The sequence below is a fragment of the Carassius auratus genome, chromosome 9 (assembly GCF_003368295.1).
Source record: "Carassius auratus strain Wakin chromosome 9, ASM336829v1, whole genome shotgun sequence".
In the NCBI taxonomy this organism is placed as follows: Eukaryota; Metazoa; Chordata; class Actinopteri; order Cypriniformes; family Cyprinidae; genus Carassius; species Carassius auratus.
Genome location: NC_039251.1, coordinates 11,126,992 through 11,153,466, shown reverse-complemented (window position 1 = coordinate 11,153,466; position 26,475 = coordinate 11,126,992). Strand labels below are relative to the sequence as shown.

The window sequence follows — 26,475 nt, the reverse complement described above, 5'->3', positions numbered from 1 at the left end:
AACCTGGTCTCACAGAATTCCGTGAAATGTCCACGGGTCCTTAACTCAAAATCCGTGAAGCCATCACGGAATTGCCCCAAATTCCGTGACCCGGCCACGGATATTTCTCCAACGCAAGTCAATGACACTGACCTCCCGTGATCCACACACGGATACCCGTTTCAATGACGGAGTACAGAACTCGCTGAACGGACGTGCTTTCTCATTTGGAAACGCAACATTTGAAGTATTTGTTTCTTTTCCAATATCAAATGCCATAATGACATTAACCAGACAGCTGTTGTAGTTATTGCATTGTCCTGTCATCATAAAAATTACGTTTGTTTCAGTTACAAAAGTCCCGTGATGGCACGGACCTCCACAACCTGACCTCACTCACTTGTTTAGGAACTTACAAGCTTTTCGTCGACACTGTTGCAATGGCATGTAATTAACTTGGCATTTTTTCTCGTCCTGTCATCATAAAATCCAGTTTGATGGCGTTTTACACACATTTTGGCTATAGTCAGAACTAAAATCTGTGATAGGAGCACGGAGTGAGTCTGTGCTTAGATCACGGATAACTCTAACGCAAGTCAATGACACTCATCTTCCGTGGTCCGTACACGGATCGTTTCAGTGATGGAGTACAGACCTCACTCAATGGACGTGCTATCTCATCTGGAAACGCAACATTTGAAGTATTTATTTTTTTTCAACACCAAATACCATGACCAACCTGACTGTTATTGTAACTATTGCATTGTCCTGCCATCATACAGATTCACTTTGATTCTGTTAGCCTAACTAAAATCTGTGATACGAGCACGGAGTGAGTCTGTGCTGAGATCACGGATAACTCTAACGCAAGTCAATGACACTCTTCTTCCGTGGTCCACACACGGAAACCCAGTCTCACGGCAGTTCGTGATTTTGTCACGTAATTTAATCTATTTATTCGTGGCAGGCACACGTTTATTTCCTTATTTTCATGATTGCAGCACGTTTTTTAAAACTAATGCATTTCAACTGGAGGCATCTTTCGTGCATCAGCACAATATTTTCTGATTAATTATTATTATTATTATTTAATTTTTCACAGGACAACAGAAGAAACTCACTGAAACTTGAAAAAAAAATCGGAGCTTAACTTACTGTACAAAACTGAGCAACATACTGTATTGCTGGTGACAAAAACACATTAAAACTTTTTTAGCTGTAAAATGCGCAATGGTTCTTTTTTTACTTTTTCATTGATTTTTATTTTTTTCATAGGCCTAGATTTAATTTTTTTTTTATTACAGAATTCAATATCAAGTCCTTGACATAACTGTAACACATTTTCACATTAAGAAACAATTTAGTTTAAATAAAAAGAACAAAAAAAAATAAAAAATAAATTAAATAAATAAATTATTTATTATTTTATATTTTTACTTTAGACTCTATTAAAAGTTTTTATTAAGGCTATTGTAAAGGCTTCTTAAAAATGATGTCGCTGATGAGCCTCTGATCGCTGTCAGATTCTGTGATATGAATGTCCGCTAATGGGTTTAGAATGAGCCCCGCTCGGCCGTGTTCTGGCTTACTGTAATATTTCACCTGTAATAAGACCGAAATAATATAATTAAAATAAAGAAATGAATGAATACATGATAACATCTAAATAAATGTTGATAGATTTAGCGTTATAGTTTTAAAAATATTAATAAACAGCAAATCAACACAGAAAGACCAGAAAGACCTAAATATAATAATACATAATTAATAAACAGCGCCGCCCCTCCCACTACGCGCATCACGCGCTGTGCGTCAACCCCAAAGCGTCAAAAACTGAAGCGTGGTCAAGCGCCTCTAGCGTCACTGACATGAGATGTTTATCGCTTTGAAATCACGTTCAAGAAGTCTCATTCAGCACACATCGCGATACTTTCCATCAGTTTGCAAGAGCCGCAGGTTGGGTGAGTTATACAGTCTATGGTGAGTAGTAGTAAATATGCTCTTTTAATGCCTGTCCTAAAACGTAATGCCTGTCATAAAACGTATTCTGTCTTCTTATTAATCAGATGAGCGCCTTATGTTTACTCTCTGTATTACATCGGTCATCCGAGGCTGTCTTTGAGTTTCATTGTGTTTAACTAAATGAACACAGCTGCTAACTGGTTAAACTCTATCGGTCACGTGTGACGTGCCACAGACCTGGGATCCGTTTTATATTCATTTCAGGTTCAAAGATGTAAGTTGTATTTGTAGTAAAATCATGGTAACCATGACACCTACAAAAGTAGGTAAAACCCAGTAAACAAGACATTTACCATGTGTTTTTTTTTTTTTTTTTTTTTTTTTAAAAAAAAAGCCACAGTAACTGTAGCTTTACTGTAGTATAGTAATAGCACATTAATCACCAAATTAACTATAGTTGTACCACTGTAATGGTAGTGTTTTAATGTGCTTTTATATGACTTATTTCCCAGTAATCACATTTACTGTACCATGCTTGTAATACCTTTTTTAATGTAAAAAAAAAAAAAAAAAAAAATACATTTTTTCCCCATCTTGCAGTTCAATTCATATTTGTTTATATCTTAAATATTTTGCTCACAGATCACTATTAACATTCTGTATATATTCTGTTTTATTTTCTTTCCCCTTGTATTAATTTTTTAGCTGAAAAACGTAAAGTAAGCAGTCAGCCCAGTGGTGCTTGTGGAGAGGTATTCCTTCAGAAATGGAGAAGACAGAAAGCTGCAGAGGCAGGTTGGTCTGTGATAGTTTGTCCCTTTTATCAAACATTCCTGTTGTTATCATTTGCACAGCATTTTGTTTGTTTCTTAAAACTGTTGTACGGTCCAAATACCCCACACTTGCCATCTTTGCACATTTCCTTTATTTGGCCCAAGTGAGCATGAAGATCACAATGTGTGTCGATCTTAACATGACAAAGTTCGTTTCAAACTTTGTATTTTAAAAGAAACTTCTAAATGTCTTTTCAAATAGTCCCTAATAATACATTTTAATGCACTTTCTAGAACCCAAAGCGCTAAAATTAGCGCCCTATTAACCCTATTAAAGATGACAATTTATTTTGTGGTGCTTCTAATTAAGTGATAAAAAGAAGTTACAAATGATGTACAAAATAAATATACTTTTCTGTGCACCAAGAAAACATGCAACACTTTGTTTTACTACTAAATTAGTCTCAATTTCTAATTATTATAATTAATATTTCACAAACATTGGAAAGTTGCGTTACCTCTTGTTAAACCCCTGCAAAAAGTCTCACATTAATTCCAAAACATGATGCATGATGGGATACACTAAGCGTTGTATAGCGCTCCGGAGCAGTATTGGAGAGGTTTAGTGTGTGTTAAGGACACCGTGCTTTGGCATTATTAAGACCGGGGACAGTCTCATAGTCACGTACACACACTCTCAAGTGAATAAGACCTCAAGTGTGGGTATCTGGAAAGGGGAAAAGTCTTTAAAATGATCCCTAAATACAGTCCCACATCAAAGTCTTAATAATTCACTAATTCAATTTAACACTTGTATGATATTGTACAAGCCCCTGGACAATCTCATCTGACACTATCACAATATTGGAAAATCAGTTGCCCCACACAGTCAGAAAGTTTATATTGTTCATTGGCTTCTCATTAAATTACTTTAAATAAGCCCCATCAGTTCATGTTCCCACTATACGTGAGTAATGTTGCATTTAATTACATAATATTTCTATCCTTTCTGTCTTACAGGATTGTTTCCAGATAACACTGTAGTTCTCCGTCATGCACAAGGATTCACCTCTTTAACTCCCCCCCCCCCCCCCCCCACACACACACACACAGAAATGGTTCCTGGATCAGTGACTCAAGACTATGCAGTGGTTTGATTTCTGCAGAAGATGTAACTTTGTTTTAATTAACCTTATAATGAATACATTGTGACCTTCCAGCAACCCATATACTGTACTGTATACAGAACCAGTGATGACAACAATAATTAAAAAATAGCATTTATCATATTGATAAAGCATTGTGTTCTCTTTGTCAAGCTTCATACAGTAATCTTTACTTCTGGTGCTTTTATCATAAAAAAGCTTCAGTTCTCATCAGGAGTTTTAGTAAAGGACATATTCATGCACAGCAATCCCCTAGTTCCAGTCATGAAGTGAATGATGTTATTGTTAAAGTTATATTTCTGCATTTTTATGTAGCAGGTGTTTGTTTTCCTGAACACTTTATCTTTCTTCCATTGTTCGGACAATCAGTGTTTACGTGATGCTCTGCTGATTGAGTTTTATAGATGATATTGCACACTTGACATGCATGTCTTCATGATGTTTTTTTGTGAGTTTGAAACATTAAGTGTTGTATCACTTTCTGGTCAATAGAATCTTTTAAGAAAATGTATATTTTTACGGTGTTCTCTGAAAGATATATACCATATTTATAATGTTTTGTTTTTTAATAAAAGAATTTGCACACTGAAAAATGTTAACGTTTACAACATAACTGCCTTTTTTTTCTTCATAGTTTTATTCTTTAAAAACGAGCTTGGTGACAGTGCAGTAATATGCGCACTTTGTCTTTAAATGAGTTTGACATATCAATAAATACTGGAAAACTCTTACAAAATTATGTATGTTCATTATGCTTTATTTCAGTTTTTATTACTAGAGATTAATTGGTAAAGCAAGGCAAATCACAGAAACAAATTTAAATAATTTAATAACTTAATAATTTCACTCTTTACTTTTTATTAGTAAATGCTCTTGTCTTTGGTCAGGAAAAAATTTATCTTTTAAATTGAATGAAATGAATCTATTGGTTAGATAAGATACAACTGTGACTGTGCAGTTCACATCACGTGTTGTACACACACATGTACACATCGATATTGCCAAATTGTTGTCAAGCTGAATAACAATAATTTCTGTATTTGCATTATTGTTGGAAGAAGGTGTAGACGTTAATAAAACACTATCTAATAGGTGGCAAATTTTATTTATTGTTAACCAATCTATCCTTTTAGCCGAAAAACGGAAAACAGCGTTCATGAATGACAATAAATGGTTAAGGAAGTGTGATGACGCTGCTCAGCTTTGATGCCATTGGCTGTGAATGTCCCTTGTCATCGCAGGACTGTCTGTGGTTGGATTATCTTTTAACCCATATTAAACAGCGGATCATGTTACAAAAGTATGTTTTGCTGCTATTATCACATTAGTAAATATATTAAGTCAACATTGGGTGTTTCTATGTTGAGAAAAATCACCTTTTTACCGAGATCCTAACACTAACCCTAAGAATAACTTCAATGAACTACAAAAAACAGCGCCTAATATTCCCTTTCCATAGATAGAACGATGGAGGCTTATGGGTAATGTAGTTTAAAAAGTTTTATTAACGAAATGAAATAAATAATATATTGAATGGTAAACTAGACATATAAATATGTTCACTGTGTAAACCACTATGATATATTTGAGAGGCATGGTGAAATTTAGTATTTTAGAGTATGCAATATGTAAAATGCCTTTATGCCACCTTTCCATTCATTTCTGAAAACTGTGCCCAACATTATTTTATCAGCATAGCATAAGTAGTAATCATGCTGATTTTCGCTTTGATATGTTAATTGGACTCTGATTTACAGCCATTTGAAATGTACAGTTTTTGGCTCTTCCGGGGGGTGCTACTGGGCCCCTGGGGGTAGAAGGGCAGTAAAACCTACATATATGTATTCTCCTCATCATGGACAACAAACTGAGCTGAGTCACATTTATATCTGACAGTTTTCACAGTCCTCTGTTTTCTAATTCTTACATCATTGCTATTATACCTTTTGACAGGACATTGTGAGGCCATCTGATGAAACATTGAAAAATTAGAAAGAAATGATTTAATAATGAAAATAATAGATTATTTCTTTGATTTTTGAAGTAAACATCAGTAAATATAATGGATGAACCTGCAACAACATGCCATTATCTATTCCCCACTGTTAAGCAGTAATCAAGGACAATGTATACACATTGTGATACTTCACTATTACACAAGGACAAATTAATTCATATATATATATATATATATATATATATATATATATATATATATATATATATATATATATATATATATATTACTAATAACTAATTAGCAAAAATCAGTGTAAAAATGTCCTCTCACCCCTGTATCTTGCTGCTCAGGTACTGGACATCAGTAATGTGTGTGCTCTTGGTTTGAATGGAGTACAAGATCCACGTTGATCATTCCTGCTACATTCTCAGTTATCCCTCAAGTGTTTGTAACTATAAAGCCCATGGCACCATCTTGTAATGCAAAATAATTAATCTCGTAACTCCCTTTCTTTCACAAAACAATTGGCATTTGTTACTAAATATAAACAATAATAACTTTCTGGTGTACTGATGTCCCAGATGTCATTAATCTGATCAAATATTTTTATGTCTTAAGTAAAAAATAATCCCAATAATGATTATGTAGTTTTTCCAAGTCTAAAATAAACACATATGAGCCTACCTAGTAAAATGATGTATTTAACAAGAATCTTCAGAACACAATATTCGTCAAATTCATTTTATTGAAGCAAAGACTATAAAGATGATAAAGTAGCATCAAGACAAATAAGATTCAAGGAAAATAATTATTCATAATCAAAAATACATTAACCTCATATATTAATCAGTTCACACAGATGAGTGATGAAATGTCCTTAAAAGTCACAGTCCCATCCAGTCAACTGTGATACAGATCATGTGATACTTATAAGACATGTGATACTGTTTCAGAAAATAATGATTCCTTATCAACACATCTAAACTGGTTTCATCGTGATCTTCTCTCGTGTCTGGAAACAGCTTTTGGTTGATATCCAGCACAGATGTGGTGTAGCTTGTTCTCAGCCAGAAGATTAGATTAGATTAGATTAGATTCAACTTTATTGTCATTATGCAGAGTACAAGTACAGAGCTAATGAAATGCAGTTAGCATCTAACCAGAAGTGCAAGAATATAGTGTTTTATATACATAAAAGTGGGGAGTAAGTAAAGCTTATGATATACAGAATTTACAGTGGAGTTGCTATATACAATATTGATCAGAGTATATACAGAGTATAAATATGAATGTAATGTAGGGATTGTATGTACATTATGAACAGAGCAAAGAAGAATTATATATACATTATGAATAGCAGGAACTTGAGAACAGTGGTAATAAATACAGTTGAATGAGTGTGCAAAAGTATAGTTTAACAATTTATTATATGCAAAATAATAGTAGTGCAATTATATTTATTGTAGAAATAGTTTACTGTGCTTGTACAGTAACAGCTTTAGACAGTTTATAGTGTAATGGATTTAACCATGTGCAGTCTGTGCAAAATATGAGTAGTGCAATACATGTATGTAAAGTACTGTGACCAGTGCAGTAAAAGAGCAGGTACTAGTTCGAGAGCGTAGGCTCCTGTAACGCCTGCCGGATGGATGGAGGGTGAAAGGTCCATGGTTAGGGTGAGAGGCATCTTTGATGATGTTTCTTGCCCTACCCAGACAGCGCTTCTGATAAATGTTCTCTATGGAGGTTAACTGGGTGCAAGTGAGATCTCCCAGTCCTAAGATCCCAGACCTGGTCAAAGTGAAACAAACAATCCAGATGAAGTTGTTTAATGGACAGAGAGCTCAGCTTATGTTATGTGTGATTTTAGCAGGGTGAGCAACTATGACCCTTGTAGTACTGTACACTTACCATTCTTCAAGCTGTTTTAAGATCTTTTGAGAAGCTTTTTCTCTGAAGACAATTTACCACATCCTCTTCTTTCAGTCCTTTCAAGAGCATCACTTGGTCAAAACCCCTCATTTGGCTGATGAGACCATCTGTACAAAGTAAAATTGTTAAAATACTGCAATAAACAATTTCATTATGCAAGAATTTAGAAAAAGTTACAGAGGCAAAGGACTTGTTCATGAGACTCCATTAGCATGTGTAGTTCTCAGAGACTCTAGAATTCATCTTTTGTTGCAGTAAATATGTTTTCTTCCTCTAGAGTCTTTCTCCAGAGCTAATGACTTCTCTCACAAATGTGTTTTAGTCTGTGCAGTGTAAGGCTTTGCTCAAACCAATCAACTATCAATTCACAATTTATAACACAACATTCACAAAACAGTGAGATAATGTCAATTGGTGTTTATATCAATTAAACCACTTTTATGACACTTGTATGCTTTTAAGAATAACAGGTGGTGTTTTTTTAAAACTTTAGATTAAAAATGTTCCAGTCAAACTTTGCTAACATGCTATAATTATTATAGCTGTATCAAATAAAATAAAATAAATATAAAAACATTGGAAAGAATAATTACGGCTGACATGACCAGTCCTGTGAGAGATCATCATAAAGTCCTGTAACACAGCATTGCTTCAACACACACATACCAGAGGACTTCTGTTTGCTTGAGCACAAGATGACCATCTTCATTCCTCATCCTGAGCAAATAATTTCCTTGGTCTTCCTTCTCTTCTGTGAAACAAGATAATCTTACTCTGTGTGCAATGAGCAATATTTCTCATTAAACATATAATTAAGTTAATTTAAAGTAAGATTCAGACCAGAGCATTTGATGAGTAAACAAATGTACCTGGGAAGAGCTGATCGTGGCAAGAGTCGCTGAGACTCAGTAATAGCTCTTTTAGTTTTTAGGAAGGTTTGTGAGGGTTGGCTCCCCAAAAACTTCTGAAAAAGAAGAACAGCATTATCTGCAAACAATCCTGTAAGACAGAAAGAAAGGAAATATTATTTCATTACATGCAACTTATACATTACTATATACTTTAACTTATACATTACTTACATACATTATTTTTTAGACCATGAAAGCATTAATGAATTATTAAGACTTTGATGTGGGACTGTATTTAGGGATCATTTTAAAGACTTTTCCCCTTTCCAGATACCCACACTTGAGGTCTTATTCACTTGAGAGTGTGTGTACGTGACTATGAGACTGTCCCCGGTCTTAATAATGCCAAAGCACGGTGTCCTTAACACACACTAAACCTCTCCAATACTGCTCCGGAGCGCTATACAACGCTTAGTGTATCCCATCATGCATCATGTTTTGGAATTAATGTGAGACTTTTTGCAGGGGTTTAACAAGAGGTAACGCAACTTTCCAATGTTTGTGAAATATTAATTATAATAATTAGAAATTGAGACTAATTTAGTAGTAAAACAAAGTGTTGCATGTTTTCTTGGTGCACAGAAAAGTATATTTATTTTGTACATCATTTGTAACTTCTTTTTATCACTTAATTAGAAGCACCACAAAATAAATTGTCATCTTTAATAGGGTTAATAGGGCGCTAATTTTAGCGCTTTGGGTTCTAGAAAAGCGCATTAAAATGTATTATTAGGGACTATTGAAAAGACATTTAGAAGTTTCTTTTAAAATACAAAGTTGAAACGAACTTTGTCATGTTAAGATCGACACACATTGTGATCTTCATGCTCACTTGGGCCAAATAAAGGAAATGTGCAAAGATGGCAAGTGTGGGTATTTGGACCGTACAACAGTTTAAGAAACAACAAAATGCTGTGCAAATGATAACAACAGGAATGTTTGATAAAAGGGACAAACTATCACAGACCAACCTGCCTCTGCAGCTTTCTGTCTTCTCCATTTCTGAAGGAATACCTCTCCACAAGCACCACTGGGCTGACTGCTTACTTTACGTCTTTTCAGCTAAAAAATTAATACAAGGGGAAAGAAAATAAAACAGAATTATATACAGAATGTTAATAGTGATCTGTGAGCAAAATATTTAAGATATAAACAAATATGAATTGAACTGCAAGATGGGAAAAAATGTATTTTTTTTTTTTTTTTTTTTTTACATTAAAAAGGTATTACAAGCATGGTACAGTAAATGTGATTACTGGGAAATAAGTCATATAAAAGCACATTAAAACACTACCATTACAGTGGTACAACTATAGTTAATTTGGTGATTAATGTGCTATTACTATACTACAGTAAAGCTACAGTTACTGTGGTAAAAAAAAAAAATAATAAAAAAATAAAAAAAAACACATGGTAAATGTCTTGTTTACTGGGTTTTACCTACTTTTGTAGGTGTCATGGTTAACATGATTTTACTACAAATACAACTTACATCTTTGAACCTGAAATGAATATAAAACGGATCCCAGGTATGTGGCACGTCACGTGACCGATAGAGTTTAACCAGTTAGCAGCTGTGTTCATTTAGTTAAACACAATGAAACTCAAAGACAGCCTCGGATGACCGATGTAATACAGAGAGTAAACATAAGGCGCTCATCTGATTAATAAAGAAGACAGAATACGTTTTATGACAGGCATTAAAAGAGCATATTTACTACTACTCACCATAGACTGTATAACTCACCCAACCTGCGGCTCTTGCAAACTGATGGAAAGTATCGCGATGTGTGCTGAATGAGACTTCTTGAACGTGATTTCAAAGCGATAAACATCTCATGTCAGTGACGCTAGAGGCGCTTGACCACGCTTCAGTTTTTGACGCTTTGGGGTTGACGCACAGCGCGTGATGCGCGTAGTGGGAGGGGCGGCGCTGTTTATTAATTATGTATTATTATTATTTAGGTCTTTCTTGGTTATTATTTCGAAGCTGTGTTGATTTGCTGTTTATTAATATTTTTAAAACTATAACGCTAAATCTATCAACATTTATTTAGATGTTATCATGTATTCATTCATTTCTTTATTTTAATTATATTATTTCGGTCTTATTACAGGTGAAATATTACAGTAAGCCAGAACACGGACCGAGCGGGGCTCATTCTAAACCCCTTAGCGGACATTCATATCACATAATCTGACAGCGATCAGAGGCTCATCAGCGACAGCATTTTTAAGAATCCTTTACAATAGCCTTAATAAAAACTCTTAATAAATCTGTAGGCCTATCGCTAATAAATAATTTATTTATTTATTTTTTTTTTTAATTTTAATTTTTTTTGTTCTTTTTATTTAAACTAAATTGTTTCTTAATGTTAAAATGTGTTACAGTTATGTGTCAAGGACTTGATATTGAATTCTGTAATTAAAAAAAATTAAATCTAGGCCTATGAAAAAAATAAAAATCAATGAAAAAGTAAAAAAAGAACCATTGCGCATTTTACAGCTAAAAAAGTTTTAATGTGTTTTTGTCACCAGCAATACAGTATGTTGCTCAGTTTTGTACAGTAAGTTAAGCTCCGATTTTATTTTCAAGTTTCAGTGAGTTTCTTCTGTTGTCCTGTGAAAAATTAAATAATAATAATAATAATTAATCAGAAAATATTGTGCTGATGCACGAAAGATGCCTCCAGTTGAAATGCATTAGTTTAAAAAAACGTGCTGCAATCATGAAAATAAGGAAATAAACGTGTGCCTGCCACGAATAAATAGATTAAATTACGTGACAAAATCACGAACTGCCGTGAGACTGGGTTTCCGTGTGTGGACCACGGAAGAAGAGTGTCATTGACTTGCGTTAGAGTTATCCGTGATCTCAGCACAGACTCACTCCGTGCTCGTATCACAGATTTTAGTTAGGCTAACAGAATCAAAGTGAATCTGTATGATGGCAGGACAATGCAATAGTTACAATAACAGTCAGGTTGGTCATGGTATTTGGTGTTGAAAAAAATAAATACTTCAAATGTTGCGTTTCCAGATGAGATAGCACGTCCATTGAGTGAGGTCTGTACTCCATCACTGAAACGATCCGTGTACGGACCACGGAAGATGAGTGCCATTGACTTGCGTTAGAGTTATCCGTGATCTAAGCACAGACTCACTCCGTGCTCCTATCACAGATTTTAGTTCTGACTATAGCCAAAATGTGTGTAAAACGCCATCAAACTGGATTTTATGATGACAGGACGAGAAAAAATGCCAAGTTAATTACATGCCATTGCAACAGTGTCAACGAAAAGCTTGTAAGTTCCTAAAAAAGTGAGTGAGGTCAGGTTGTGGAGGTCCGTGCCATCACGGGACTTTTGTAACTGAAACAAACGTAATTTTTATGATGACAGGACAATGCAATAACTACAATAGCTGTCTGGTTAATGTCATTATGGCATTTGATATTGGAAAAGAAACAAATACTTCAAATGTTGCGTTTCCAAATGAGAAAGCACGTCCGTTCAGCGAGTTCTGTACTCCGTCATTGAAACGGGTATCCGTGTGTGGACCACGGGAGGTCAGTGTCATTGACTTGCGTTGGAGAAATATCCGTGGCCGGGTCACGGAATTTGGGGCAATTCCGTGATGGCTTCACGGATTTTGAGTTAAGGACCCGTGGACATTTCACGGAATTCTGTGAGACCAGGTTGATGAATCCTACTTCCAACCCAGCGCAAAAAGAGAACCGAGTACGAGGAACCGATTCACAGAGATGAATTTACAACGCAATTTATGAGAGCGAAGACCGAATAGAACGAATCGATTCGCCAGAATCAACGTCTGAGTCGACGAAGGGCCACGCGTACTATCAAACGAACGCAATCTGGAGCAAAATTCACTTTAGAAGAAGCTCAAGAATTTATTTAGGCCGAAATAAAAGAAAAGAAAAGAGAAAAGGAAGAAAATGTAATTGGCCTAATTTCTTCATCCTCGAAAACATTCAACAAAACTTAACAAGGTCAAAAAAAATGTTATCTAGACTAAGTTAAATATAGGTTCATTTGCAACGAGGATAAGTTTGATATTGAAACTTTGTCTCGCCTTGCCAAGCTGTAACGTAACTCAAATAACGCCAAAATGAAAAGAGACATGTAAACATGTTTTGGAGAAACACTTTGACTTGCTAGCACAATATATTAGTTGTTGATTAACTTCAAATAGTTTTCATTGTTCTGATGTGAAGTTCAAAAATATTATCCAATTGTATAATGACCACTGATAAAACTAGATTATGTTTCTGTACACTGATCTGTTTTTTGTATTCCATTGAATTATGAAAGTATTACAGTTTTGGAACAAAACGAGGTTGAGAAAATTATTAAAGAATTTACATTTTTGGGTTAACTTTCCCTTTAAATGTAAACAAATTGTTTTGATTCTTCCAAGACTTTTAAAATGAGTGATTCGTTTTTAAAAATCATTTTATAGAGACTAAGTGTCTAGATGATGAGGTATTTTAGACCTGTAAATAACTTATAATAGTTATATCCGCTATAACTCATATTTTGAGTATCATATTTTCAGTGCATCTCCTGTTTTAATTGTAAAGTTTTAGTAGTTTTGTTGTGTGTTACTGTAATTTTTATAATTATTTTGGGTCAACTAAATTAAAATGTTGAAATAAAATAAAAATACAAATATTTTCTATATTATATTTGATTTTGGTTATATTTGATTTTATTTTATTTCAAGCAACAGATTTATTAATAAAGGTTTTAGTTTAAGTTAACTATGATAACCATGATGCCTTGAATCCTGATACTGCTGTCCTTATTATAACATCACACATTCTAAGGAACTTTTGAGTTCTTCCACCAAAAATTAAGTTGACTTATATTTGATCATTGTAAGTTTTGTTTCGGGAATCAATATGACAAATTGCTGATTTATTTGCGCTGAATAGGAGAAACGTGATCTCCAGTGGGCAGCTTCTATCCTTGCTGACATCACTGAGGAAACACCCTAATTATGAGGGTATCTTTTCAAGCAGCAGGGGGCGATGTTTTACACGCACACCAGACGCTCCACTCATCACGGCATCACGGCGCTCTCCTTCCAGCTTTAAGTGAGACTCGACCACACGTAAGTGTAACTCTTCTATTCATTGTTGTCCATTAACGTCATCGTTCTTGTCACCAGTGTCGCCATGCCTGCCATTCATCCACGCCTTTTCCAGTCATTTCAGCCCTAAAACAGTGTCCTGCTGAAACATCTGCTATCTCCCCTATTGTATTAGAATAGTAAAGTGTTGTATCTGCCTCCCTGTTCCCTCCCACTCACTCAGAGACCTGTGCACCATCCACACATTTGCTCTCAATTCAGCAGTCCAGAGCGCGATGCTGTTTCTATGACAACTGGGTCCTGCAGGACAAACTGCAGAGAGGATTTTCCTTTCAAAGGGGGTTCCAAAGAGAAGGCACATGCTTAGCATCAAATTCAGCCCTCTGAAATCTTCTACCTGTTTCTGATCTTATTTTAAAGTAGGGAAAACGAACATCAGGCATCTGTTGAACGTACTAGAGGGCTGGTGGTTTGTGAACACTCTGCTGGTGTTAAACGTATCACAGGTAAAACACTCACAAAGCTGTGAAAATCGTCATATATTGTGCATTTTATACAAATCTGTATAAATAGCCCTGATACATGCATTATATTGAATCATTTGATACAATATTATTTTGAATTATGAAATTGATGTTTACTGCACACATTTAATTAATTAGCAATAGAATAATATATCATCCATGCTGATTTATCAGTCAGTGTTTTGACCTTTTTGAATTAATCTATCTATCTATCTATCTATCTATCTATCTATCTATCTATCTATCTATCTATCTATCTATCTATCTATCTATCTATCTATCTATGCATTGTCGATTAATAGTTTTCTATTCAGGGAGTTTAAAATAAATAATTATAAATAATTATTCTACATCTCTAGATGTACAATCCTTGAAGTAGTCAACCACTACAGTTAATGAATATTGTATATTTTCATCATGAAGAACCATAAAACAGCTTGCATGTATACGTTTTGTCCAGCAGATGGCAATCTATGTCGTATAGCAGCTGTTGTTTTTAGTCTTTTGTCTGGTTCTCATGGTCTTCTTTTGAATTTGCAAGCTATTGCATTGATTGTATTTGGTTCTTTAATACTGATTACTATTTCCATCGGTGATTAGATAATCAGGTATTAACAGATTTTTTCCTGAGGGTTGTTTGAAAAATTATATTAATCCTTACAAGGCTTGAGTGCTGAATCATGTTAATTTCTGAGAGAATTGGAAAGAAATCCCACTGCCAAGATGAAACTGATGGTAGTGATGATGTCGATTCTTATCCAGCAGCTATCTTTGACACATGAATCAGAGCTTTATTCCGTACCCCTCCCTCATTAGGGCCCCTTGTCACACTCTCTGAAGCTTGTGATTGGCTGTGAGTGCCAGGGGAGAAGATGAGGGGCTGGGCCAAAGTATCTGGGCTGTCCAAAAAATTTGACTTATCAGGGTACAGCTGTTCCTTGATGACTTAGAGGGACTTGTCTATCACCTCCCCGGGGGTCTTGCGAGTGGAGGGAGGGGGCTATCATGAGTGAGACCGCTTAACTTGGAGGGCAAGGGGACGAAAGTTTGGGCACCGCAGTCACAGAGTTGGAAACCCATTGGAAATCCTGCAGTTGAGTAATCGCCTAAAGGATCCAGCGGTCATTGTTTTCCCTTAGATCCCGAAGAACTGGGGGACCTGAATCTGAGCGTGAAAAGCTGAGGCCAAATCTTCCAAAAGGCAACAGGGGTAGCTGCTAATGCAATATGATCCTCAGGGACTCGCTCTAAAAATACCATCCAGCCAGGAGTACAGGCGCAAGCTACATTCGCCTAATTGGAGAAAGATTAAACATTTTGTTTTTCAGCTTCTCTAATAGGACATCTCAAGGATGTGAGAAACATATTCCAAAACATTTATGATGCAGAAAACCTGTGGGAAATTTCTTTCTTTTGACATTTCTACTTGCCTGAAGGCCTTTCAGAAGGTCTTCTGTTATTGCACGCAGAGTTTTCCACATTTCTAAGAAGTCATATTATAAGTAAGTATTGCATTTAACTGGTGTTGATAACCTGGAGTGTACTCTTGCATTTGAAGGTGTCTGCTTGAATGTTTGGAATATGTTTACCATATCAAAACTTTAAATTATGAAAAGCTATTTTATTTTGTGCATTAGAGATACTTGATGTAATTTGAAGCTTCAGTCAGTTTAATAACGTGTAGCAGTCAGTAAAGAAGCTCTCCACTGGATCATGAGGAAAGCTGAGGTTCAGATGACCCTGAAGAAGTGTGCCGATGAAGAAGCAGGAAGAATGGCTCCTCCAAGTCCCAGGATACCATCAAAACGGGCAAAAGTTAGTTCAGATCAGGTCGTACCAGACCCTGCTGCTTCTGTCTACCCAACCCCAACTCCTCCAGTGTTCATCCGGAAGATGAGGAACGCTGCGGTAGGTACCGGCTGTGATATCCGCCTGAAAGTGGCAGTGGCTGGAGACCCACAACCTACCCTCTTCTGGTACCACAATGATGACCTGCTCAACATGGATAACCAGGAATACGGAGGCCTGTGGATCAGGGACTGCAAACCTAGTGATGCTGGCCTCTATACCTGCATCGCCACCAACCATCTCGGAGAGGCCAGAAGCAGTGCTGTCCTTGCCGTTTTGGATTTGGGTGAAGGTAACTACGAATGTAGCTATTTTAATGTAACACTAATGTTTCATTTTGAGAACTCGACTACCTACAGCCTTGTAGAAATGACTAGAACATAAGATCGCCAACAGAAGAACATTGTGCCCGATTATCAAGCTTATGTGGCTAATTATCGAGTTTATGCTTCAGAGAAAAAGGTGGAAGGCAGATGTTCTTGCGCACCAAAACATGACATGTGATAATTTGCTAAAGGAGTAACACATCCCTCTGATGTGTCTCACAAAATGGTGGCTAATCCAATTACAGAAAATAAAGTGAAGTAGCCACTCCTCCTTCTTCAGTCACTTTGTTTGATTTGGTTTCCATTGTGGCAGTTACCTCAAGGACCTGTTTGGTGGCTGAGGGTGGAATGATGGGGGCAGCTGATGGGCTGAGACAATCTGCTCAACCGTCCCAAAGTAGAGCTGTGAAATTACCGCCCCCCAAGTCAGGGTGCTTCGTCTTCTCCTCTGAAGGTTTTAAATAAGCATTTCGCTGCCTTACTAACCTGGGAATGAAGAGGAGGTTTCATGTGCTCTTTGCAATTACCTTTGGGCAGAAATAATATTGTTTTCTTTTACAGTCCAGTTCTCCCAGAGAAACGATATGTCTTTACAAGGAATGTGCGAACAATAGTGCTGGGCAGTATCGCTAAAAAAAGTTATGGCTGTAGTTTTCAGCCTTGCAACAATATTCATTATTTTGATGTTTAAAGTTTTTGCTTTAAAATGGGAAGTTTGATTCATATCCAAGGGTTTTTTGCATATAAATAAAACACATCAGAGACAATATTGCAACATTGGTTGACAATGTTAAGACCCAATCTTGAATTTTCAGTAAATCACTTAACCCTAGAAAATATAAGTAAATTGTTAATCTTAATACTTCAGTTTTGTCAGAAAGGAATATGTTGTAAATGGTTTTAGTTGTTCAGAATAAAATTCATTGGTTTTGGATCAGTGCTGTGATGTGAGGTGATGGTTTGTCTCCTTGTCATCCTTCACAGACACCGTGCTGGACTGGCCACATCAGATCACATCATTCTGACAGTGTTATGGTTGCCACTAACATTTATCCACTAACATTTATTGCCACAGTGCTCAGCAATGCAGGCACCTTATGAAAATCATGGATTTGGGTTTCTCATTTGGACTCCATTTACAGAAATAATGGAGGTGCTTTATTTAGCAAGGTCAAACCTTCTACTGTACTTGCAAGATTCACTTTAAATGCAGAATTGTTGCATGTTGTTTATTGAATTTGATGTTAATGGTTGACATCTTCTTTTGGGTTTTAGATTTTTTTAAGGGTTTGTTGCATCTTACTGGACCCAGATAAAAAATGTTTGTAGTGCCAGGACTTTCAACCTAGGATCTCTGGACCTCTGGAGGTCCCCGAGTTTACTCCAGGAGGATCTTTGGAGAAGATATTTTGTATAAGGCATACAAAACTTTAATTTCTGTTGTTTTTACTTTTTTTATTAATGGCTTGAATCTGGGCGTGTAAAGGTTGTGAACTTTTCTAAGGCAGTTGTTGTTCTCAATAGGTTGCAATATAACAAAAGATAACCATATCATTGTGCATAGTTTTGATAGCAAAATAAATAGATTATATCATACTAATTTATTTGGATGACTATTTATGGTTCCTAGTAATATTAAGATATTTCATTTTGTTTTTTTGTGCATTTTTCTTAACTTTTTTTTTTTGTCAAACCATTTTTATTCTCAGTAATAAATGGGTCCAAAAGTAAAACCAGTTAAGACCCACTGATCTAGAGTATGTGTCTATGACGTCTGTAGTCATGATGCATGTGTCAATCCTCTGGACAACTTGTGGCGTTTACACCTGTCTTGTCACTCAACTAAATGCCAGATGTCTTTCTCTTTTGCTTTTCTTTAGCAATGTCTTTTTTTCTTCTTCTTTTTGCCTCTTTCTACCCATTGTTATCCTCCCTTTTCTTTCTTTTCGATCTTTCTGGAGCCTGTATTGCTTTGTTTTACTTCTTTGTCATTCTGGCCATTCTCAATCTATAAATTGCTACTTTTTCTCTCTGTTCTTATTTCTGCATTTCTTACGCTTTCCCCCACCACTTCTCTGTCTTTCAATGTCTCTCCTGTCTTTTTGGCCTGAAGGACCCTCTCTACCCCTGTGGTTATTTCTGACAGTGGAATGTGCCAGGCTTCAGATTTTTGTGATGTTAATAGGCCACTCATTCTCCGGTTACACAGGAAGACATCACAGCTATATATAGGCCTTCAGCTCAGGAGTTTTGCCTAGACCTTATTCAATTAGAGTCAGTCTGAATGAGAGGGAGAGTATGTTTTTGCCTGCTTTACAATTGTAAAATACTGTCATTACATGAATGGTAAAAATAGCCTGCTTTGAAATAGTCAGTGCTGTCTGAGAATCATTACTGATTTAGATTGTGATGCAAGACACCAGGCTGCCTTTGGCTGGTGACCATCATGTTTAAACTTAGCAAACAAGTATTTCACAGTGGGTTGCACTAATAAGGACTAAGATTTATGGTACATTTACTTGTTGTACTTTAACCATCATTAAACCTGTAGTGTAGCTTTAAACATATGCATTCATTAATATAACCTCTGAATTTCAGTTAGAGATTTAGTTGTATGTCTTTGATCTCGATAACTGTTGCAACAGTAGGAATTATTATTTTTTTTTTTACTGCATACTAGTACTTCTTGCAAAGGTTTTTTCTATTGTCACTAAAAAAGGAAGTGACCTTACTGCCATTTATGGTGAATCAATCATGGCAGACAATCAAATGTAATCAACAGGTTGAAGGTTAAATGACTGATTTGTTAAGCCATGTTCAAATTTAAGTGGTGCAACACAGCTTGAATTAAAATAAAACCTGTATATACAAACCCCTTTGCTGTGTAAATCGTTATTGGTGCAACCCATCCTTAGCCTTTAAATCTGTAAACATGCAACAGCAATGTATATTTCTGGTCTGCTTCAGCTGACACTCAAATTGAGAGTACTTATATTCATCCTCAGTGAATAGTTATCTCACAAAGTGCCTGCTGTCTCTGTCTCTTCAGGGAACATTTCACCTGTAATTGCTCTGTGCATTATGGAGTTGGGTGGACGTTTGAAACTGCTGGGGTGGAAAAACCAGCATGTACATGGTGTACAGAGAGGAAAGTGCATCTAGATGTAGAGAGAAACATCAAAATGTACAGCTTTATCATCTTGTTGAATAGAGTTGCTTACATATTCTTTAATGTTGGTTTTTATTTGAAATGTTTAGCTTTCTTTCAAGTGCTTCTCAAGGTCATTAGCTGACAAATGACAGTTCAAATTATTATATGTTAATGAATTTATAAGACACGGATTGCTCTTTTTGCTGTTAAAATAGTGGCTTTCTCAATGCAAAGCAAAGAAAGTCTCAAAACGTTTGCGTTTGCATTTTGGGGAAGCAGTAAGGTGTGGGATTTGGCTTCAGCCCACGCACTTAGCAATAATTGCATTGAAAGGAGAGCATTCTGTTGGCTATGCACAACTTTCCATTGGTCCCAGAGGTCAAAATGTCCACACAAATGCTCAGTGAAGTGTGTAATGAAAGGTCTCAAACATCATTTATATTTGAATCCAAATGGAAATTATAATCCCCACTAAATTGCATGGATTTCAAAGGATTTCTCTTGTTTTGCTAATGGACCCTCGCAGAGTGACAAAGTTATTAATTTGTCATCAGCACATATGACTCATGGAAAATTATTAGAGCGGTTGAATATTATTTTGTTCTTTTATGGTAGGTGAAAGGCAATTTCACCATTTGCAAAGAGGATGATAGAGGGGAAGTAATAACGGTCCTCAATAGTTGATTTTATATAAAAGGGCATCTATGCACAATCACACTCAAAATCATGCATGCGCACACACATGCTGAGGTACATTTTGTCGCCCTCTCTAACAAAGCACACAGCTGTGCCTCCCTCAGTCATTCATTTTCTGCCTATTACCAGCTTTTCTTTGTCCAGCTGAGAGGTTGTGTTGTTGCATTGCTTGTAGGTGGATATGAATCAATACTGGATGCAAAAAGACTAATTCAGTGCATTGGAATAGACTTGAGTTAATATGCATTTATTCTGTTTTGTGTAGTGATTCTGACGAGTTGAAGCATCCCTCAGGCTCCACTGAAACATTATTGCTTTTCCAATCTGCTATTGGCGACATTCTGCATCACTAGAAAGCCCATTTCCTCTGCACTTTGAGACAGTTTTCCTTTCTTTTTAACTGCGTTTGCCTCAACACTTAATGATGATCCACTGATTTTAATTTTCTTAAAAGCATCTTGTTTATTTTGTGCTTAGGTTCTCATTGGCCTTCGGTGAGTGGGTGGTTTTAGCAAACCTCTGGTGTTGCACTTTTATGTGTCACCGCTAAAGCATTTTGTTACTCTAATCTCGACATAAAGTTGTATACAGTTTAAATTCTGCCATTATTTTATCTTTTTATTATTTTAAACACCATCAGGACACTGTGAGCTGTATATATATATATATATATATATATATATATATATATATATATATATAAAAAATCTTAATTTTGTTCCATTAAGAAAAAGAATAAAAGATGAGGATGGGTGAATAACAATTATTTTCACTTTTGAGTGGAACTATCTGTAATTTATACTATTATTATAATTTTTCCAAAATTAAATTGTCTTTTTTATATCGTTTCAACAATAGCTCTATGAAATTTAGATTCATTGATAGATAAAATATAATTTACAACTTGGAAGAACTTTATATTAATTATAATAAATTCAAGTAAAATAGATTATTTTTCATCAATAGCTTTGGAAAATGTAATTATATTGTATTAAATTGTATTATTATGCTTATTTTATTAAAAAATTTATTTTTACTCTTGGCTGAACTATATTAAAGGTATTTAAATAATTAATAAAATTAAATTAATATTAAAATATAATTACATTTTATAAATCTATTAATCAAAAATGTTATTTAGGTATTATATTATATTATATTATATTATATTATATTATATTATATTATATTATATTATATTATATTATATTATATTATATTATATTTAATTGTTTGCTAAAACCAGTTTTGCCATTCTGTGTACTTGTTCCAACAACAGCTTCATAAAATATGCCATAATTTAGTGGACATATAAGTGTTTTGTTGTGGCACTTATATATAAGTGGCTGGAGTTTCATTGACCTTTCTTGCCCTGAAACCTCAAAATGATGCCACTGTATCTCTGAGCTTTTGTTCTTGATCTAATTAAAGCCATAATGATGGTCTATGTAATCTCATTCCATCCTGGTTTATTGCAGAGAGGTGGCATGACCTCAGAGCTTTGTTAATGATGTGATAAAACAAAACATGCTCATGTAGTTATGTGTATTGATTTTAAAATAAATTTGAGTCCTTACATGGCAAAATCGCCTTACCTAATCTTTTGGTACAGCTTTGAGGCAGTAGTTTTGCTAGGGTGTTAAGGATATGAGATGGCTCCAGAATAAAAACATCTGACTCACCAGAGTTTTAAACGAGCATGAAAGGGCTTCAGGGTTCCAGAGAGAGAAATAAGCACCCCACATTCGCTCAAGACCTCTTCATCTTGCTTGCATTTTTAAGACCTGCGGTATTTCAGTCTACACCTTTTCACACTGGCATCTTTTCCAAGGTTTATGATGTAAGCAAAATTTGAGGATCATGAAGGGTGACCACACGTTTGGTTTGGTTTGGATTAAGTCGTATGTGTTTCTTTCTCCCTCTCTGAAGCAAATCGAAATATAAAATACATTGCCATCCTGTGCTCTTGTTCTCTGGGTTGAATGATGAATATTGATGCAATGGTGGTGCGCTGAACATGACTTGAGGTTAGACGATTCACTGATGCAAGAAATAAGTTTAAAGGCACTGTAAGTAATATTTTTCTGGAATAGAATGGAAAAAATATGGCACCAGATGTAACTGCAATAGAGATATCACACCTGTCTTTATGACAGCACTTGGCTCTGTAAATTGCAAAAAAAAAAAAAAAAAGATTTTAGTCTTTAGTATTGTTTAGTCAGTGAGAAGTTTTGAGCCATAATTTTTTTATTGCGAACTTCACAAAAGTCTTTGTGATGAAACAATACACTAGATGATCTGAGTACATTGCAGACCAGCATGCATCCTTAGAAACACGTCACTGCTAAATAAGGCTTCACCTGTCACTCAGAGATCTCTATATAGGAACATGAAATTCCTGAATAGGTCCATGCTGTTTGCTTTAGACTAAAGTGCAACCATCAAGCCTCTTTTGCAATATGAACTGTATGTTATGTAGGAGAGGCTGTTTGATTGCCTGACTGACCCACTCATTTTTTCTATGATTGCCTGTAGCCTTATGACACTGCTATTTTTTTCTCAAAACAATTTTTTTTTACCAGTAGTTTGCATTTTACATTTAGTGTTCCACTTTAGATTTATAGATATTAACTAAAGCATTAAGCAACAAGTGACCATGCATTATGTGATATTTGGTAACGCTTCAGTATAGGAACCAATTCTCACTATTCACTTTTTGCTTATTGGCATGCCTATTATCAACATACTGGCTGTTTATTACTTATAAAGCACATATTCTGCATGACAATAATCCTTTCCAGTACCTAAACTTAACAACTACCTTTATAACTATTAATAAGCAGCAAATTAGGAGTTTATAGAGGCAAAAGTTGTAGTTAATGGTTTCAATGCTTTTAATTTTAATTGGCAAAAACAGAAAAATGTATGTTTCCACTTTATTTTCAATTTGAGAGTGGACGTGGCCATTTGTAACTTGAATATGTGAGATTTCTGGTGCTATTTGTTTAGTATTTTAGCTGCAAAATAAGGTGGATAAGACATCAAGAAGTTCATTGGCCTGTTGGCTGCTTCTGATTTTCAAATTACATAGCAACTTGTGTAGATGTATTAGTGTAGTATAGAATATGTGATCACAGGAGTGCATTTATCTGCCTTTTAAATCCAAACAACTTGTCCTGTAAGAATTAAGAGTTGGAACTTTGTGTTTTCTTGAAGAGCATTTTAGAATGGAAAGATTGTTGGTTTTCCGTTCCATTTGTATTCCCACTAGTCAGATTCCACACATGGCACTCCCTCTGTTTCCAATTAAATGTTCCTAATTAGCATAGCTTTAAAACAGAAATGGATTCACACAGAGTACTTTCCCATGATGCTACACTCATGAGACTGGGGCAAACGCAACATTTGCCCCAGACCCACTGATTAACTGAGGAGCCATGAAGCTTACGCTAATTGAATAAACAAATCTGAGCTGAATATATTCTGGTCCTTTGAGTAGTTTAGTATGTTTTTTATTAAATCCCTTTCACACATAGTAGTATGTATGTAATGTTATCAGATTGCTCCAACTTTAAATTCTGGTTGGATGACCAGCATTTGCAACTAAGTGTTGAGTTTTTGCTTTATGAATTAAGGAAAGTAATAATAATTCGAGTAAACACACCCCTGTGACACATTTTATATTAACACTGTTCATTTTGTGCCTGTAAATACATAAAGATGGCAAAACTGAGATTCTATTTAGCTGTAATGTATGTTGCTACAGAAGGACTTTTTTTTTTATTCCACGTTTTTTTAAAGGCTGATCCGGGGAGTCTCATTTGAAAGCTACAGTCTTATTTACTGTATCTATTTCTGCTGTGGCTGTGAACTACATGTTGATTGAATAGATAGTGAGACACAAGGTCCATCCACCTCATCTTTTATTCATGGCAACTTTAGCCTGCAGCAAAGATTGATGAAGCTTGAGGATGTGCACTGTTTAAGGCATGTATGAATGTTGGGGAAATGCCATATTGTAAACATATCAGACAGGTATCAGTCTGTTTCCAATATCTGGTATGATGCATCAATTTGTCATCACTGCGGTAGCTTCAGTCCTACAGACTGGCTGCCATTATCTCGGTTTGATCATGCCTGTGGTGTAATGGCCACAGAAAGACAGGGACTTCCCCTATCGAGCTGCAGTTGTTGCTGTCCTTCAGCGTGTGGATAAACACCCATGCTGTGTGTGTGTGTGTGTGTGTGTGGGTACGTATGAGTGAGACTGACACGGAGCAAGTCTCACGTGTAGACTGCCAGTGAAGTCATGTGCTTGAGATAATTCCTAATTTAAGCCAGTTATGATCAAAGGCTGCAAACACCCACCTCACCGCTAGTCATAATAACCCTGCCAGTCTAAGATAGACCACACAATACCGCTCTGCTCCAGAGGTGACTCAATACTTGAGGGATCAGACTCTTCTGTTTTTGACACAGGGGAGACTGGGGACAGTTCTTTAATATTGTCTTTCATTTATATATATTTATCCTATATTTTCCTTCATAACTCACAGACTGCTGTGGTTCTACATGTCATCTTTTGGTTTAAGAAACATATATATGTGACAATAGTAAAAATACAGTAATCAAAATACAGATTTTTAATAGAAGACAAATATTTTTTATTAACTTTTTCAAATAAGAGCCGAAATTTGTAAAACACTGAAATCAACCTGCATTTGTAACACTATTATAACCAGGTAACAAGACAATAGACTATATATATATATATATATATATATATATATATATATATATATATATATATATATATATATATATATGTATATATGTATGTATGTATGTATGTATGTATGTATGTATGTATGTATGTATATATATATATATATATATATATATATATATATATATATGCTTTGTGTTCCCTCTCTATTGTCTTGTTACCTGGCATAATTCTAGGTTTATTCTTAAAATGTGCTAATGAGTTTAATATATATATATATATATATATATATATATATATATATATATATATATATATATATATATATATAAATATGCAATATATATTTTCTCTGAAGTCTTTAGTTTTTGCCTCTAAGATCATTTTATTTTATTTTATTATTATATAAATATAAAATTTAACAAAGTTACAAATAAAATATGGTCTAATTCGTTTTCAGGTACAGAAATGTAATGCATAGTGTTCACGGTATAGAAAGAATAGATTATTCTTTGTTGAAATTAACACTGAAACAGACAGACATCAGCAGGTTTTTATAGGCTGCTGCCCCTTTAAGACTGATTGCATGGATCCAATATAACAATACACATGGGATTTCTTGCACCACTGTTTACATTCACTTCAGACAACCGAATGTTCATGAGAGTACTTAATGAGACAGGTATTTTGAGATAATTTTGTATGCATGTGCCCATTCAAGTGCAAGGAGATGCAAAAGAGGAATCAATTATGTGATTGCATGCTGTATGTATGGGTTCCAAATTGTTGTTATTCTCCTCTTGAGCATGAATAGTAGCCTGACTTGAAGACACAATAGCCCCGGGCTAGCGATTTTGCAGTTGTGATTGAAGAAATTTGCACATTACAACTGTCCCAGTCTTTTTATATGATATTGTAGTGGAAAGCACGTTCCAGGGCCCAGTTTATGGTGGGGCCCCTCTCTGACCACAATAGTGGACAAATGTTTGCTGCATTTTAATTGGATCTTGGTGAATTAACATAAGCAAACTGTCCAATGCCATCAGATAAAGAATGCCATGACAACAGCCAGACACCTCTTAGAGGGCAAGAAAAAGACCTTTGGTATAATGTAGTTTCTGCCCTTCACCCACCAACTGACAGATTCTTCATATTTTGGCCTGTGATCGCCATAAAAATTCCTTAGGATCTCGATGGACCTCTCATACTTATTCAGAGAAATAAGTATTCTCAGTGTCAGCGATGTGTAGTGCAACATGTAACACAAACAAGTTGTTAATGGACTAATTAATGCATACATGACAGTTAAATCTTTTTCCATTATGTTTGGCCTTAGAGGGGTCATGTGATGCGATTAAATTTTTTCCTTTCTCTTTGGAGTGTTACAAGCTTTTGGTACATAAAGAAGA

General features: G+C 35.3%; 1 protein-coding gene across 6 annotated transcripts in view; it reads left to right on the top strand.

Annotated features, from left to right (window-relative positions):
- Window positions 1-13,637: 13,637 nt before the first annotated feature.
- The window catches only part of LOC113108331 (striated muscle preferentially expressed protein kinase-like), a 76,506-nt gene continuing 63,668 nt past the window's right edge, over window positions 13,638-26,475 (top strand). For 2 of the 6 annotated variants that reach the window (XM_026271336.1, XM_026271335.1), the window contains exon 1: window positions 13,638-13,816. In XM_026271336.1, coding sequence (XP_026127121.1) covers window positions 13,703-13,816 — 114 coding nt within the window. In that variant the 5' untranslated portion in view covers window positions 13,638-13,702. Of the gene's footprint in view, window positions 13,817-15,238; window positions 16,460-26,475 lie in introns of those variants that run through there. The other 4 variants (XM_026271331.1, XM_026271332.1, XM_026271334.1 and 1 more) reach the window with 4 other exon arrangements.